Here is a 16,122-nt window from a genome sequence, read left to right on the forward strand (position 1 = left end):
CCTCTTGCAGATGAGGAAACAAACTCAGAATTGAAACGACTTGTCCAGTGTCCCATGTCTATTAAGGGAAAGAAACAGATTTTAAATGTAGGTACATTTGACTACAAAGCCTGTGCTGTTTTCACTAAGATGATCTGTAGAGTTGGGAAACAGACAAATACTGGGCTTGATTAATAGTCAAGTGACTGGATATAGGTCATGAGTCTGTTTCCAAGTAATTTTTTGACTAACACTGTTTTCCTCAACTTTTAAATGGGTCAAGTGCACAATCTACTAGGAATTCCTGTGAGGGTCCAGTGGGCTATATGTAAAAAATGGAGATGTGACCAGTATGATCTGAGAATAAAATGTAGTGGGTTCAACAAAAGCTTTTTCTTTGGAATAATAAGGAAGATATTCAGCCTATTTTGGAGGGCAAAATAGAGTAAAATACTTGGAAGCAATTTGTGAATTGGTATGGCTAAACAGAAATGTCATTTTATCTTTAGATCACTGAAATTTGAATGACAGAGGCTTCATTTTGCAAATGACAATTCTTGCATAATGAAGATTTTTTTCCCATTGAATTCATTGCAGAAGTCCTGAAACATCAAATTCTGTCTAAATACTACTAACTTAACTTGTTTTATTCAGTGGACTTCAATTAAGGTAGGTTTCACAAGAACCAGAAAACTATAAACCAAGATAGTTAAATGTTAGGCAGGCACTCTACCACTTGAGCCACTCCACCAGCCTTCAAGATAGTTAAATGTACATATGCATTATGATTCTTCCTCTTTTGAAAAGAAAGTAAGGAGAAATTTATAGAGTGATCTACAGTATAGCAGTAAAGCTTTAAACTTTTCCCTGTTGCTCCAATTTCTCTTTTTCCACCATTTAATGAAAAGGAGTTTGATTGCCATACCATGACAAGGAAGAATTTAAATTTAAAGATCTGTGAACACTCTGAAGTAGAGGACATGGAAACGGGGAGTGGTAATCATCAATCCTCAGTGCTTTGATATGTCAGTTCTGTCCTCTGCTGTGTTGTGTTCCTCTTCTTGTCTGTCTTTTTTCTTTCTTCCTAAGGTTGTCAGTAAACCTAGCAATGTCTCGCTGGCACTGGACTATGTTAATTGTCAGCAAATGGCACTGGTGATTCCTGTATGCCCACATTTCGCAAGTAGGAAATGATGGTGAAGGTGATGTTGATAACTATGTGCTAGGCACTGCTGTAAGTACTTTGTATTTTATAGATACATATGGAAACTGAGGTTTTAAAGAGTAACTTCTATAAGGTTATTGACTGAATTCAGTATTGAATATTGACTGCAGCTAGTTAATGGCACAGATTGGGTTTGAGCCTAACTCTGTCAGGGCCCAAAACCTTGATTAATAGCAGTGCATTAATGGTAATAATTCCCTCAGTTAACAATTATTGCCATGATGACCAGGTTCTTGTTCTTAACCTTAAGTTGTACTTAGTCTAGTCAGAGGAAGCAGTCATGCAATCTTATTATAAGACATTGTGACAGAACTCTTTCAGAAGTTATGGAAAGCATGAAGTTATTGAAACACAGTTCTTTTGGTTATGTGTTGGAGAACTGAAGGCTTTAGAGGAGGTGATACTGGATTTGAGAGTCCTGACTAGTTCCATCATTAGTTTTATGATGGAATAAAATTTGGGGACATAGTATTACTAATAAAAGCAGACATGGAGGCACTTGGCTCACTCTGGCAGTGCTGAGTATGTGGTTGTGGCTGATACATGGCAGAGAAGGGCAATGTCCAAGACAAGGCTGGAGAGTTAGGTTAGCACTAAGTTTTGAAGATCTTGTAGTAAGATTAAAGATTTGGGGCTTGACTTTAGAAGTATTAGTGAACCATTAGACATCTTTAAGCCAGGGAATGACATAATGTGATCTGCCTTACATGAGACTAATGTAAGATGAGAAATGGCAAGAGTCTGAAATAAGGCAAGCAGTGGTAGAGATAGCAAGAATAAAAGAGGTTTGACAAATTAACTGCAGTTGACAACTGATGAAGAAATGATGGGAGAATAAGATTTTTTTTTTAGCATAGGTAGCTACAAGGAGGAGAGTGTCATTTTTTGAGATTGAGAAGCCAACAGTAAGACCAAGTTGGGACTAAGGGACAGATAACAAATTTGTCTTTTAGAGTTGTAGAAATAAAGTGTATCTGAGATATTTAGATAAGAGAGGTACCCAATAAGCTGATGACTCACAATCTGTATTTTCAGTCAGCAAGATACAGATCTGAATCTTTAGCTAACCAGAGGGACCCAGGTTGGAAATACAACTTTTTGAGTCATCAGCAAAGAAGTGATAATTGAATCAGTGGAAATAGATTAAATCACAGAAGGAAACAAGAATTGAGGGCAACCTTTATATATTATCTACTCATATACCTTCCTTGGTTGTCTGAGGTAGATTTGAATGGGTGAGCTTGTATGGAATATTTAACAATGCCAAACGTACAAAGTCTCTCTCCAAGCCTAATGACTTGAAAATACAGCTTTTTTTTTTCTTTTTAGCCGACTGATCTGATTGCTAAAGCAACTTCCTATAGCTTCATGGGGCTCTTTTAAAGCCAAATAATATTTAAAAACAACATGTTGTACATTATATATATATACATATACATATATATATATAAATTTCTGTTTGTCAGCAGAAACAAATAATCAACCAAGAAAGGGCCTGGTCCTCTTCTTTGATACTGTTATTACATCCATATCTCTATAATGGAGGCCCAACTTCTTTTGTCTTGGGATGAGGGAATGGTAAGTGAGCTTTCTTCTGTGGAACTTTTACTAAATGAAATTTGGTGTAGTAGGTAAGTCCTATATGTTTCCTAGCCTGTGCTATTGTTTGTCACCAGGAAGCTAGTGACATGCCATGACTCTTTGTAGTGCTCCATCCAAATTTAAATGGCATCGATCCTCTTTAATGTATACATGTTATACCCAATAATAGTTGGCAAAGTAGTACTAGTAGACATGTCAGGCTAATATTTTTCTGTTCCTACTGTACACATAAAGATAATTATATACTTCTAATATGAGATATGCAATTAAATTGGTTATATTTTAGGTTGTAGAAATGAATAGTACTGCCAACTCTGACATTAGAGTAAACATAGTCATGAAGTTATTATTTGGTTTTCATTATGCAATTAAACTAGTGCAGGAAAACAAAAATTAGACTTCATTGCATCTAATGTTTGTAAATAGATCCCACTGCCTTTACTTATAGTAGGTCATATTTTAGGATTTGCTTATGCTTATAATTTTAAAGATTTTTATCTTCTAGGTAACAGTAGGCAATGTTGTATAGTGGGAAGGTCACAGACCTTGGGGTTTGATATGCCTTGGGCTTAAATCCAAGTGTTGCCATTTTATAGCTGAGTGAGCTAGACAAGATACTCAACTTCACAGTGTTTTTTCCTAGTTGTCAAATGGGGATAATTATAGCACCAATCTCTTAGAATTCCTGTGAAGCCTAAGTGAAACAGTAAATGTAAAATGACAAGTGTAGTGTATATAGTTTCTTCTTTCCCTTTAACATGAACTAAGCCACTATTTCTTAAAATATGTTTTGTTAAATCATAATCCTTCAAAAGTCTTTTATTAAAAAAGTGCTCATTGGTCAACTGAATTTGTGAAATGCTACATAATACTATATTCCCTCTTGGAGACCTACAACAGACATTACCATATTTAATGGTGCTGTTTATAAATCATGCCATGAGCAAGCCTTTTTGTTGTTGTTTAACTTTTTTAAACTGAGCATTTTCCAAGTTTATTTTATCAGTGTCCCTTTTTTTTTTAAATCTCAGAATACCTATTAACAGCTCTCATTATTGATGGAATACGTTTTGGAAAAGATGGGTTAGTCTCAGGCTAGGTGCTGCATTTTCTTTTTATTGGCACTGGGTTTTGAACTCAGGGCTTTGACTGACAGCACCATTATCGTAAGGACTAAATAATATGAGGATGCCTAAAAGTTTGAGAATTTGTATGTTGTAATGGACAGGATTAGTGTTTGAGAGAACTAAGCTTAAATTACAGTTTACCATTTGTAGCTATGTGACCCTCACTAGTGACTAATCTTTATATGGATAAGTCTCAGTGTCTTCACCTTAAGAGATAATACTCTTTCTATCTGCCTCACAAAATTTCTGGAAAAAAATCAATGATAAAATATTTGTGAAAACAGCTTATAAAATTAAAACTACTGTCATTCGAAGATGGAATATAGCCTTACTCTATGAAAAGGAATTGTAGGAGTTGTGAATGAATGTACAGCTATGCTGCTTCTTTCTCACTAAGTTGGACTTCATTGGCTACCTGCCTGAAAACATTTTCAGTACGTGAGTTTCTTAATAACTAAATGATTCCCAGATGAATGTGCCTCAATGTTAGTAGTTCTATCCTTTGTCAGTGTTCTTAGACTTGCTTATAAAAGCCATTTCACAATGCAGTATGTAGTATAGCATCATGTATCTATGCCTGCTGTTGAATATTCACTAATGAATTGTAATTCTGTTGCACAATGGAAAAGAAGATTGTTAGGATTTAATTAATAGGCTCTAGTTAATGGGTTTAATGTTCAGCCTTCTCATACATTTCAAATTGTCTCTATAATATCTTTTCTGGTATGATACTTTAGGCAAAAGTAATGCTGTTTTTAACATTAAACACTATGTAAAGAATGAGAAATAGCTTGAATTCTGTTCTGGCACTATTTTTTTCTATTGTTTTGTTGATTGTTGTTAATGAAGACAGTTGTGTAGCTCACTTATTGTGTCTAGAGGAACTTAGGTGGTACTCTGAGTAAGCTATGTGAAAATTTTAGAAGATTAAAACTGTGTTTTCTATAGGCTTACATTTCACATAACAGAGAACTATACATTAGTATTATAATGATTAAGCATTTCCATCTTTAAAAATAAAAATGCTCCATTTAATTTTTTTCCATTTTAGCTGAAATTTTAGGTTACTTTCCCATCATGAAACACTAGAGGACTTTAGACATTATTGTTATGTTTGCTTTTTAAATACTGTAAATATTCGTTTTCTAGTTCTGTAAAGAGACTCTAGTTTAAAGGAAGTCTTTTCAAAAATTTTCAAGAAATAGTATTCTTGGCAGTAGAGATAAACTTCACTCTTTACCATAAAGTACTTGTTCCTTTACTTAATGTACAGAGGCAGTTATGACATAAAATTGGCAGATGCCAGGACCTTTTAATTTTTTTTCACATTCAGGAAGTTCTCATTTTGTCCTTATCATCTCTGAGGTTTTAAAAACAAAACTAACAATCTAGTCTTATTTTCTCTATAGAAGCAGTTTTAAATACACTGGAAATAATGTATTATAAATTGAATTCAAATATTAGAGTTCTAATGTCATATCTTTAAAGATATACTTGAGAAACTATTTTGTGGGCTTTCAGTTTTTATTATTTCTGTATAGTATTGCTCCAGAGAGCATATAAGAATGTTAGACTGAATTTTTTCTTTTTCTTTTGATCTTACTGATTTTGATGCCCAAAGTCTTTTTGTTTAAGTGATATTATAAACTATATTGAAAGCCATACAAATATCGAAATGAATTTAGTCAAAATCTGTTCTGGTTTTAGAGGGAGTTTACTAATAATTTTGTTTTCCTCTTTTGTCAGAAAGACCACAGTAATGAAAACCATGTTTTACCTTTTACATGCATTATTGGATGAGATCACCAGATGTTGATGCTAAGAGCACATCAACTGGAAAAGTTGAAAATGGGAGCTGCATAGAAAAATATTAGAACCAATTAGCTCTGTCAAAAAACATATGACCATGTATAGGGAAGGAAAATAGATTTTGACCATGAACTGATCTCGAGTCACATAATAATAGAAACAAACCGCAAGATGACTCTTCTTATATTTTTATTAGGTTTGTGGTAATAGCTGAAAATACCTTGGAAACTGACATATCCTGACGAGTGCTGGAAAAATCATGTTAGATTACTTTTGTTTTTCTAATACTGTATTATAATTTTCAAACAAAGAGAAAAATTGAAAAAATTATACTGTACACGTCTAGATATTTAAATCCATTACCTAGATTCCACAATTAACATTTTGATATATTTTCTATGTCACATAACTATTATTCTACCTCATTTTATGTATTTCAAAGTCAAGTTGTACACATCAGTAATTTCAGTTGCTCAGGATTTTTGTTATTAATTAGTTTCATTTTTGTTTATGGTTCTCTTTTGAGGTGAAATTTATATATAGTGAAATGCACAGATTTAACATGTACCACTTAGTAAGTTTGACGAATGCTTATACTTTTATAAATAAAAACTTTAAGCTATTTTTCAAAATAGAGCAATAAAAGTCTTCCATGATAAGCAGAAACTAAAACAGTGTATGAACCCCAAGCCACCACTACAAAAGATTCTTCAAGGAATTCTGCACATAGAAAATGAAAGCAAACAAAACTATGAGAAGACAGGCAGTACCCAACCACAGGAGAAGAAAAGACAAGGAATCAGAGAGTAACACTGATTCAGCTGCACACAATAAAACCCTTAAACAACAAAAACAACTAAATGACAGGAATCACCACATACCTATCAATACTAACACTGAATGTTAACGGACTTCACTCCCCAATCAAAAGACACCTTTTGGCAAACTGGATTAAAAAGGAAGATCCAACATTCTGTTGTTTACAGGAGACTGATCTTATTGACAGAAACAAGCACTGGCTTAGGGTGAAAGACTGGAAGAAGATTTACCAAACCATTCACTCCCGAAAACAGGCAGGAGTAGCAATACTTATCTTGGACAAAGTAGACTTCAAATTTACATTGATTAAATGACATAAAGAAGGACATGCCATAATAATAAAAAAGGAAATACACCAAAAGTTAATAACAATTTTTAACCTATATGCACCCAAAGTCAGTGCACCCAATTTCATCAAACATACTCTGAAGGACTTAAAAACATATATAAACTCCAATACAGTGGTAGTGGGAGACTTAATACCTTCTTATCACCAATGGATAGGTCATCCAAACAAAATGTCAGTAAGGAAATTGTAGAACTAAATCACACCATAGATAAAATGGACCTAGCTGATGCCTACAGAATATTTCATCCAACTTCTGCACAATATACCTTCTTCTCAGCAGCCCATGGAACTTTCTCCAAAATTGATCATATCTTAGGGCACAAAGCAAGCTTCAGCAAATATAAGAAAATAGAAATAATCCCATGCATTCTATCTGACCACAATGCATTAAAACTAGAAATCAACAACAAAAACAACAGTAGAAAACATGCAAACAATTAGAAGCTGAATAACACATTGCTCAATGATCAGTGGGTCATTGATTAAGTAAAAGAGGGAATTAAAAGATTCCTGGAAGTTAATGAAAATGGAAACACGACATACCAGAACCTATGGGACACAACAAAGGCAGTCCTAACAAGAAAGTTTATAGCCATGAGTGTGTACAATAAAAGGACAGAAAGCTCTCAAATCAATGACCTAATGATATATCTTAAACTCCTAGAGAAAAAAGAACAAGCAAATCCCAAAACAAGCAGAAGGAAAGAAATAATAAAAATAAGGGCCGAAATTAATGAAATACAAACCAAAAAAACCATACAAAGAATCGACTAAACAAAAAGCTGGTTCTCGGGAAAAATAAATATGATTGACAGACCCCTGTCAAACCTAACTAAAATGAGGAGAGAAAAAACCCAAATCAGTAAAAGCAGAAATGCAAAAGGGGAGAAAACAGCAAACACCATGGAAATCATCAGAGACTACTTTGAGAAGCTATATTCTAATAAATTTGAAAATCTTGAAGAAATGAACAAAATTCTAGACACTTATGACCATCCAAAACTGAACCAAGAGGAAATTAATCACCTGAATAGATCTATAACACAAAATGAAATTGAAGCAGCAATGAAGAGTCGCCCAAAAAAGAAGAGTCCAGGACCTGAGGGATTGTCTGCTGAATTCTACCAGACCTTTAGAGAAGAACTAATACCAACTGTCCTTAAACTTTTCCAGGAAATAGAAAAGGAAGAAACACTGCCTAACTCATTTTTTGAAGCCAGCATTACACTCACCCAAAACCAGACAATGACACCTATAAAAAGGAGAAGTACGGGCCAATCTCCTTAATGAACATCGATGCAAAAATCCTCAATAAAATAATGGAAAACAGAATCCAACAACATATCAGAAAGATCATTCACCACGACCAAGTTGGCTTCATCCCAGGGATGCAGGTGTGGCTCAATGTATGCAAATCTATAAATGTAATACAGCACATTAATAGAAGCAAAGACAAAAACCACTTGATCATCTCAATAGATGCAGAAAAAGTCCTCGACAAGATCCAACACCACATCATGATAAAAGCTCTAAGAAAACTGGGAATAGAAGGAATGTACCTCAACATTGTAAAGGCTATTTATGACAAACCTACAGCCAACATCATACTTAACAGTGAATTATTGAAACCATTCTCCCTAAAATCAGGAATGAGACAAGGATTTCCAGTATCTCCACTCCTTTTCAACATAGTCCTTGAATTTCTAGCCAGAGCAATTAGGCAAAAAGAAGAAATAAGAGGAATAGAAATAGGTAAAGAAACTGTCAAAATATTGCTAGTTGCAGATGACATGATCCTGTATCTCAAAGACCAAAAAAACTGTACCCCAAAACTCCTAGACACCATAAACAGCTAAAGCAAGGTGGCAGGGTTCAAAATCAAGTTACAAAAATCATTAGCTTTTCTATGCACCAACAATGAACAAATTGAGAAAGATTATATGGAAACAATTACATTTACAATAGCCTCAAAAAAATCAAATACCTAGGAGTAAACTTAACAAAGGATGTGAATGGCCTCCACAAGTAGAACTATAAACCCCTAAAGAAAGAGATTGAAGAAGACAACAGAAGGTAGAAAGATCTCCTGTGCTCATGGATTGGTAGAATCAACATAATCAAAATGGCTATACTACCAAAAGCAATCTACATGTCCAATGCAATTCCCATCAAAATCCCAGTGACATTCATCACAGAGATTGAAAAATCTATGCTAAAATTCATTTGGAAACACAAGAGACCATGAATAGCCAAGGTAATACTCAGCCAAAAGATCAATTCTGGAGGTACCACAATACCCGATTTCAAATTATACTACAGAGCCATAACAATAAAAAAAGCAGGGTATTGGCACAAAAACAGATATGAAGACCAGTGGAACAGAATAGAGAACCTGCATATGAATCCAAACAGCTATGCCCACCTTATTTTTTACAAAGTTGGCAAAAACATATGATGGAGAATAGACAGCCTCTTCAACAAATGGTGCTGGGAAAGGTGGTTATCTGCCTGCAGAAAGCTGAAACTAGATCCATGTTTATCACCCTGTACTAATATCAACTTAAAGTGGATTAAGGACCTTAATATCAGACACAAAACCCTTGAGGTTAGTATAGGAAAGAGCAGGGAATACTCTGGAAGCAATAGGTATAGGCAAAGACTTCCTCAATAGAACCCCAGCAGCTCAGCAACTAAGAGAAAGGATGGGCAAATTGGACACACAAAATTAAAAAGCTTCTGCACAACAAAAGAAATGGTCTCTAAATTGAAGAGACTACCCACAGCGTGGGAGAAAATATTTTGCAGCTGTACATAAGACAAAGGACTGATAACCAGAATATACAGAGAACACAAAAAACTAAACTCTCCCCAAATCAATGAACCAGTAAAGAAATGGGCAACTGAACTAAACAGAACTTTCTCAAAACAAAATTCAAATGGCCAAAAAACACATGAAAAAATGCTCACCATCTCTGGCCATAAAGGAAATGCAAATCAAAACTACACTAAAATTCCACCTTACCTCTGTTAGAATAGCTAGCATCAAAAACACCACCAAGAACAGGTGATGGCGAGGATGTGGGGAACAGGAACCCTGGTATACTGCTGGTGGGAATGCAAGCTAGTGCAACCACTGTGGAAAACAATATGGAGGCTTCTTAAAAATCTAAACAGATCTGCCACATGATCCAGCAATCCCACTCCTAGGGGTATACCCAAAGGAATGCAACTCAGGCTACTCCATATGTACCTGCATATCCATGTTTATTGCAGTGCTATTCACAATAGCCAAGTTACGGTAACAGCCAAGATGCCCCACGACTGACAAATGGATTAAGAAAATGTGGTATTTATATACAATGGAGTTTTACTCAGCCATGAAGAAGAATGAAATCTTATCATTTGCAAGTAAATAGATGGAACTAGAGAACATCATCTCTAGTTAGCCAGGCTCAGAAGACCAAAAATCGTATGTTCTTCCTCGTGTGTGGACTTTAGATCTAGTGCAAATGCAGCAACGTTGTTGGACTTGGGTCACAGGCTAAGGGGAGAGCACATATGGGAGGAATGGGGATAGGTGGGAATCTCAAAACTTGAAAGTGTTTGATGTCCCCACTGCAGAGAAGCTGAGACAGTAACCTTAAAATGACAGAGGTGAGTTTGGGAAGTGGACCGGGAAGTAGTGAAGAGGTCAGGTAGGGATGAATCAATTCGGGTTGTAATACACTTGTGCATAGAAGCAATGCTAGGAATCTCTCTATATAGGTATCCTTATCTCAACTAGCAAAAACGCTACGTCTTTGTTATTTTGCTTATGTCTACTCTTCAACAAAATTAGAGAAAAGGGCCGAACAGGTTCTTCCTGGAAGTGAGGGGGTGGGCGGGAGAGGAACGGGGCGGTGGGGGCGGGTGCTGGGGCATGGGAGAAATGGCTCAAGCAATGTATGCAAATATGAATAAATGATTTTAAAAAATAAAACTAAATTTAATGTGCTAGCAGAATGACTGTAATGATGGAATGCCTGCCTAGCAGGCGTGAGGCACTGGTCCAAACCCCAGTATTGCCAAAAAAAAAAAAAAAACCTAAATTTAATTAAAATAAAAACTTTGTGAAGTTAAAGAATCTTAGTGTCATCCCTGAAAGTTTCTCTATGTCCCTTCACAGTGATGTCCTGATTCCCACACTCAGAGTACATCACTGTGGTAATATTTCTCATTGTAGATTAATTTAGCATGTTGTAGAACTTCATACAAATGGAATCTTGTAGTACTCATTCTTTGTGGCTAAGGCTTTCACTCAGCATAACAATTTTGCGATTGAGCTATGTTGTATATATTAGTTGTTTATTTCTTTACACTTGTAAATGGTATGTATTCTGTGATTATACCACAGCTTGTTTATCCATTCTTCTGTTGGTGAATACTTGGGTTATTATCACCATGTGGCTATTAATGAATAAACTTGCTATGAAAATATTTCTAAGTTTTTTATGGACATAAGCTTTCCCCGTGAAATTGTCTAAGAATATAAAACTCAGTCATAGGATAAATATACCCTTAGTTTTGTAAGAAATTTCTGTATATTTTTAGAAAGTGTATCATTTTACACTATACACATACAGTCATGCACACACACATGGGCATCCTGGCTGTCCCACCCATGCCTAGTATTATTCTGAGGCAAGAGAAATGGGGGCATAAAGTGCTATTGGAAAATCACCATTTCTGATATTCAACTCTTTTCCTTCCTCTTCTCCATACATGTCATGCCCACCTTCTCCTACCATTCTCTCTGACACAGGGATCACAGCTTACAGGTATCTTGACTCCATTATTTTAGCAAAGGGTGGCCATCTAGTATTGCTAGTGTAGCTGAAATTCTAACTTTAAAGCCCTCTGGAGATTCTGGACAACATATAAGTTTATATTATCCCCGAGGGAGCCATCTGATATAAATAAATAGTGATCTATATTGATACACTTACTTTTACAAGTGTTCCATTTAACCCTTTTTAAGGCACTGATTATTTGGCAAAATATTCTTCAGGCCCAAGTCAACAGTTGATTGAGGAGAAATATATCAGAATTTTGCGACAATATTTACTAGCATTCTGGAAGAATAATTTTAAATACAATGTTAAAGATTTAATTTTTAATTTTCAAATGAACTTTTATGGATTCTTATTTCTTTAGAGAAAGATTTTTATTTGATCAGGGAAAATATAAAAATGAAAACAAAGCCACCAATTTCTTCTGCCTAGGACCATAATGCATGTTATAGATGGGATTATGTGTATGCTGCAATTCGTCTTCCAGAGGTCTAAATATGAACTGTGCAAGAATACGTTACAAGAATTGGGAAGACCATGGTAGTTCAGCTAAAGGGAGAAAAGTCTTCCCTAAGCTCTATCATCAGAATAATCACAGTTCTGTCCCCATGCTTAATGGAACAGGTGGATATAAATCCCAAGTCATCTTCCAGTTCTATGGTCTGAGTGTCTGCTTACTCTCTCTGACTCAGCAATTCTTGGTTTTGTGTATACATTTATAAACATTTAATAGTATGTTCTTAGCAATGCTGCTCATAAGTTCCTGGATGAAGACTTACCCTAATTAATGTACACAAATGGTACCATCGATGAATAAATTGTGGTGCATTTATATAGGAGGAGAAGTTATACATCAAAGTAAAGAAGGATCTATATCCTCAAACAATAATATGGATGAATCCCGCACACATAAGATTGAATAAAAGATGCCAGACAAAAAGATATGATTCAATTGATATGAAACACAAGAGACACAACTAATCTGTACTGTCAGAAACCACATAGTGGTTACCCTTGATGGAAGGTGGAATGAAGGTAGGCTAGATATCTGGAATTCTTGTTTTTGTTTTGGTGCTGGTGACTGAAACCAGGGTCTCATGCCCAAGCATGTGTTTTATTACTGAGCTACATCCCTAGCCCCTGATCTGTTTCTTAATATGGTTGCCAGTTATGTGGAGAATATAGTTTATCCAAATTGACCTAGCTCTATGAAACTGGCATATGCACTTTACAACTGTGTGTGTTAATATATAAATTAAATGTGGTATATTCACACAATGAAATACTACTTAGCCATAAAAAGGAGCAAAGTACTGATACATGCTGCAATGTGGATGAGTCTCAAAACATTAGATGGAGTGAATGAAAACATGCACAGAAGTTCATGTATTGTATGCTTCTGTTTACAGGAAATGTCCACAATAAACAAATCTATAAAAAAGAATGTGCTTGCCAAAGGCTAGAGGAAGGAATGGTTGGGGGGTGCGACTGCTTAAAGGGTACAGAGTTTCAGGCTGATAAAAATGTTTTAGAACTAGGGAGGGGTGATATTATACAATTTGTGATTATGTTAAATGCCATTGTATTGTGAAAAAATGAGAATTAGGAAGACCAATGTTCATTGCAGAATTGGGGAGTTCTAGTTGTTAGAAATCTCATTTAATTCCATTGTCTACAAAACTTACCTGTTCTTAGTTAAGAGACTTCTGTGTTCTCCAAAACAGTGTTTTTCACAGGACTGTGGAATGAAGAATAATACCTCACCTGGTTATCTGTAGGAATTCTGATCCTATTTTATTTATCACAACTCTTGTGAATAACTGTGTCCCAGGATCTACTTTTATTTTATCTAGAGCTACCACTTCATCTAGAGTAGCCAGTTGTGTGTGTGTGTGTGTGTGTGTGTGTGTGTTTGTGAGAGAGAGAGAATATGAGTGAACATTTTGGTGTGGTATTTATGGCAGAGATGTAACTATTTATGGAAAACTTGGCAGTTTTTCTATATCTTTGTTTGAAATCTATCAAGGTCAATATGGGAAGGCGACCGGGAAGTAGTGAAGATGTCAGGTAGAGATGAATCAATTCGGGTTTTAATACACTTATACATGGAAGCAATGCTAGGAATCTCTCTGTATTGCTTTCCTTACCTCAATTAGCCAAAATGCTTTGTCTTTCTTATTATTGCTAATGTCTACTCTTCAACAAAATTGGAGAAAAGGGCAGAACAGGTTCTGCCTGGAAGTGAGGGGGGTGGGGAGGAGTGGAAGGGGGTGGTTGGCAAGGGGGAGAAATGACCCAAACAATGTATGCACATATGAAGAAATGAATAAAGAAAAAAAAAGCAAACCTGCAGAAAAGACCAAAAAAAAAAAAAAAGAAACTAAAGCAAAAATATATGCTGCATAGAGTAGTAATGACTAGAATGACTTATCAGATATGAGAAAACATGTTAAAGTGCTAAAAAATTTAATAAAAAAGAATAGCTTTGAAAAAAAAAAGATTCTCTCACTTGCCAGTTTTGTTAGCCTAGGAGTCATGTAGGCACCTGCTCAGTGCCCATGTCAAGCTGTTCACATGATTGGTAAAGAGAGCTCTGAGGAGGCCAAAGATATATTTTTACTTCTTATACAATGAAAAGTTTCCATTGGGATCTGAGAGTACCAATTTTGTTTCAACTTTCTATTATTTCTTATGTCAGTATCCCAATTATGTGTATTTTTGTACTCCTAAGGCAGCGGTATTAGAAAATGAAATGAGCTTATGGGTCAAGGATGGTTTGGTTAATGAAGATCAGAGACTTGATTTTTATACCCTTTTTTTTTTTTAACAGAAGAAGTTACTATGGAGGAAACTGGGCCAGTTTTAGCTTTTCAGGGCTATTGTCCTGGCTAAAGGAATATAAGGTAAAATTCTCATCTGATCTTTTAATTTGCTGGGCTATATTTTGTCACATAGTTAACCTGCATTGAAGATACCTTAATCTTCATCTGTAATATAGGATTGATACCTTATTTTTATTCATTTATTTGACAAAATATACATACAATCACCTTTTCGGCTAAACTTTTCCTGATGTTCTTATAATATAGATAGCACTTTTTAAATGTAACTAGATATGTTAGGTGGATAGTAAGACATATATACACGTGAAACCATTTTCTAATTACTCTGTATGCTCAAATATAAGGTAAGATTTTTTTCCACAAGATCACTCACAAAAAGTGTCCCAGATCTTATAAAATCTCATTTATTTCTAGTTGCTCTTTCATTAGTATTTTTTAAACAAACAAAATAAATAATCCGGCTATTGGGGCAGATAAATTAATTTGCAATGATACCTGCCAGTGATAGTTTTGCACCTGAAAGAATCAATACCAAAAAAAAAACCTAAGAAAAAAAGATTTAAATAAATTTTAGTGTTTTTTTACATGAGTGTAGGATCTCACTGCTATAGCTGCTGAGTACCATTGTAAAGAAGTATTTAGAGAGGATTTACAGCATGATATGAAGAGTTGGTAACGTTAGGGAGTTTAACAATTTTTATAAAACTTAAAAAATCTATCCTAATTTTATGCAAATTGATATATGTGGCTTGAGATTAAATTCTTGCTGAGACCATCTTACATGGAACTAGAAACTGTTGTATCTCAAAAGAGTTTAGACTGTTGGGAAAGGAGAATTATAACATTCCAGAGTATTCTATTCAGTTAGTTAAGAAAAAGATAGCTTAGACTTATTATTGCCCAATTGCCATATTAAGAATTGTACTTGTATGTCACTCCAAAAGTAGCTCTCATGATGACAAAGATATTAATGTAGAAGATGCAATGAAGTTATAGTTTGAATATCATTACATAAAATGCATGTAGACAAGCAAGCAATAATTTGTGAAGTAGCATTTCACAAAATCATCAAACTATGTATAAGTAAAGAGAGTAAATGTTATAGACATTGAACTGTTGAATCTATATGCCAAAGCATACACATATTTAAGTTGATTAGAAATCCTGTCTTGAAGCTTACCCTTGGGACACATGTGTGAAGGTCACTTTATATTCAGGCATATTCATTTCTTCCATGAGATGTTAGTCTGGATTCTCAGAACCACAACAGTAAAAATGTCCCAGTTTTCTTAATAGAAAACTTTTGTTAGGAGAAGGAATTTTAAAAGTAAATTTTGGTAATAAGTAGGATTTAATCAAATGCAAATATTTTATGGAAGTATTCTTTTTATTTTAATGCTTGTTTTACTCTAGGAATTTGACTCTGTCAACATATTCTTTTCCCCTTTATTTTCTCTCTTTGGGCCACAGTTCTTTTCTCAGGTTGGTAATCCTATGTCTGTACATTTGAAGTTCTTATATTGCTCTTTCTCTTCTACTA

At 34.8% G+C, this 16,122-nt stretch overlaps 1 protein-coding gene across 11 annotated transcripts in view; it reads left to right on the forward strand.

Moving 5' to 3' along the window:
• Positions 1-16,122, forward strand: part of Chm (CHM Rab escort protein) — a 178,816-nt gene that overhangs the window by 45,283 nt on the left and 117,411 nt on the right. For 9 of the 11 annotated variants that reach the window (XR_012444304.1, XR_012444305.1, XM_074063038.1 and 6 more), the window contains exon 3: positions 14,570-14,642. Coding sequence is in view for 9 of the 11 variants with exons in the window: in XM_074063038.1 (XP_073919139.1) it covers positions 14,570-14,642 (73 nt within the window). In the remaining 2 variants the exon portion in view is untranslated. The remainder of the gene's footprint in view (positions 1-14,569; positions 14,643-16,122) is intronic. The other 2 variants (XM_074063039.1, XM_074063041.1) reach the window with 1 other exon arrangement.

The sequence above is a fragment of the Castor canadensis genome, chromosome X (genome assembly GCF_047511655.1).
Source record: "Castor canadensis chromosome X, mCasCan1.hap1v2, whole genome shotgun sequence".
Taxonomy (NCBI): Eukaryota; Metazoa; Chordata; class Mammalia; order Rodentia; family Castoridae; genus Castor; species Castor canadensis.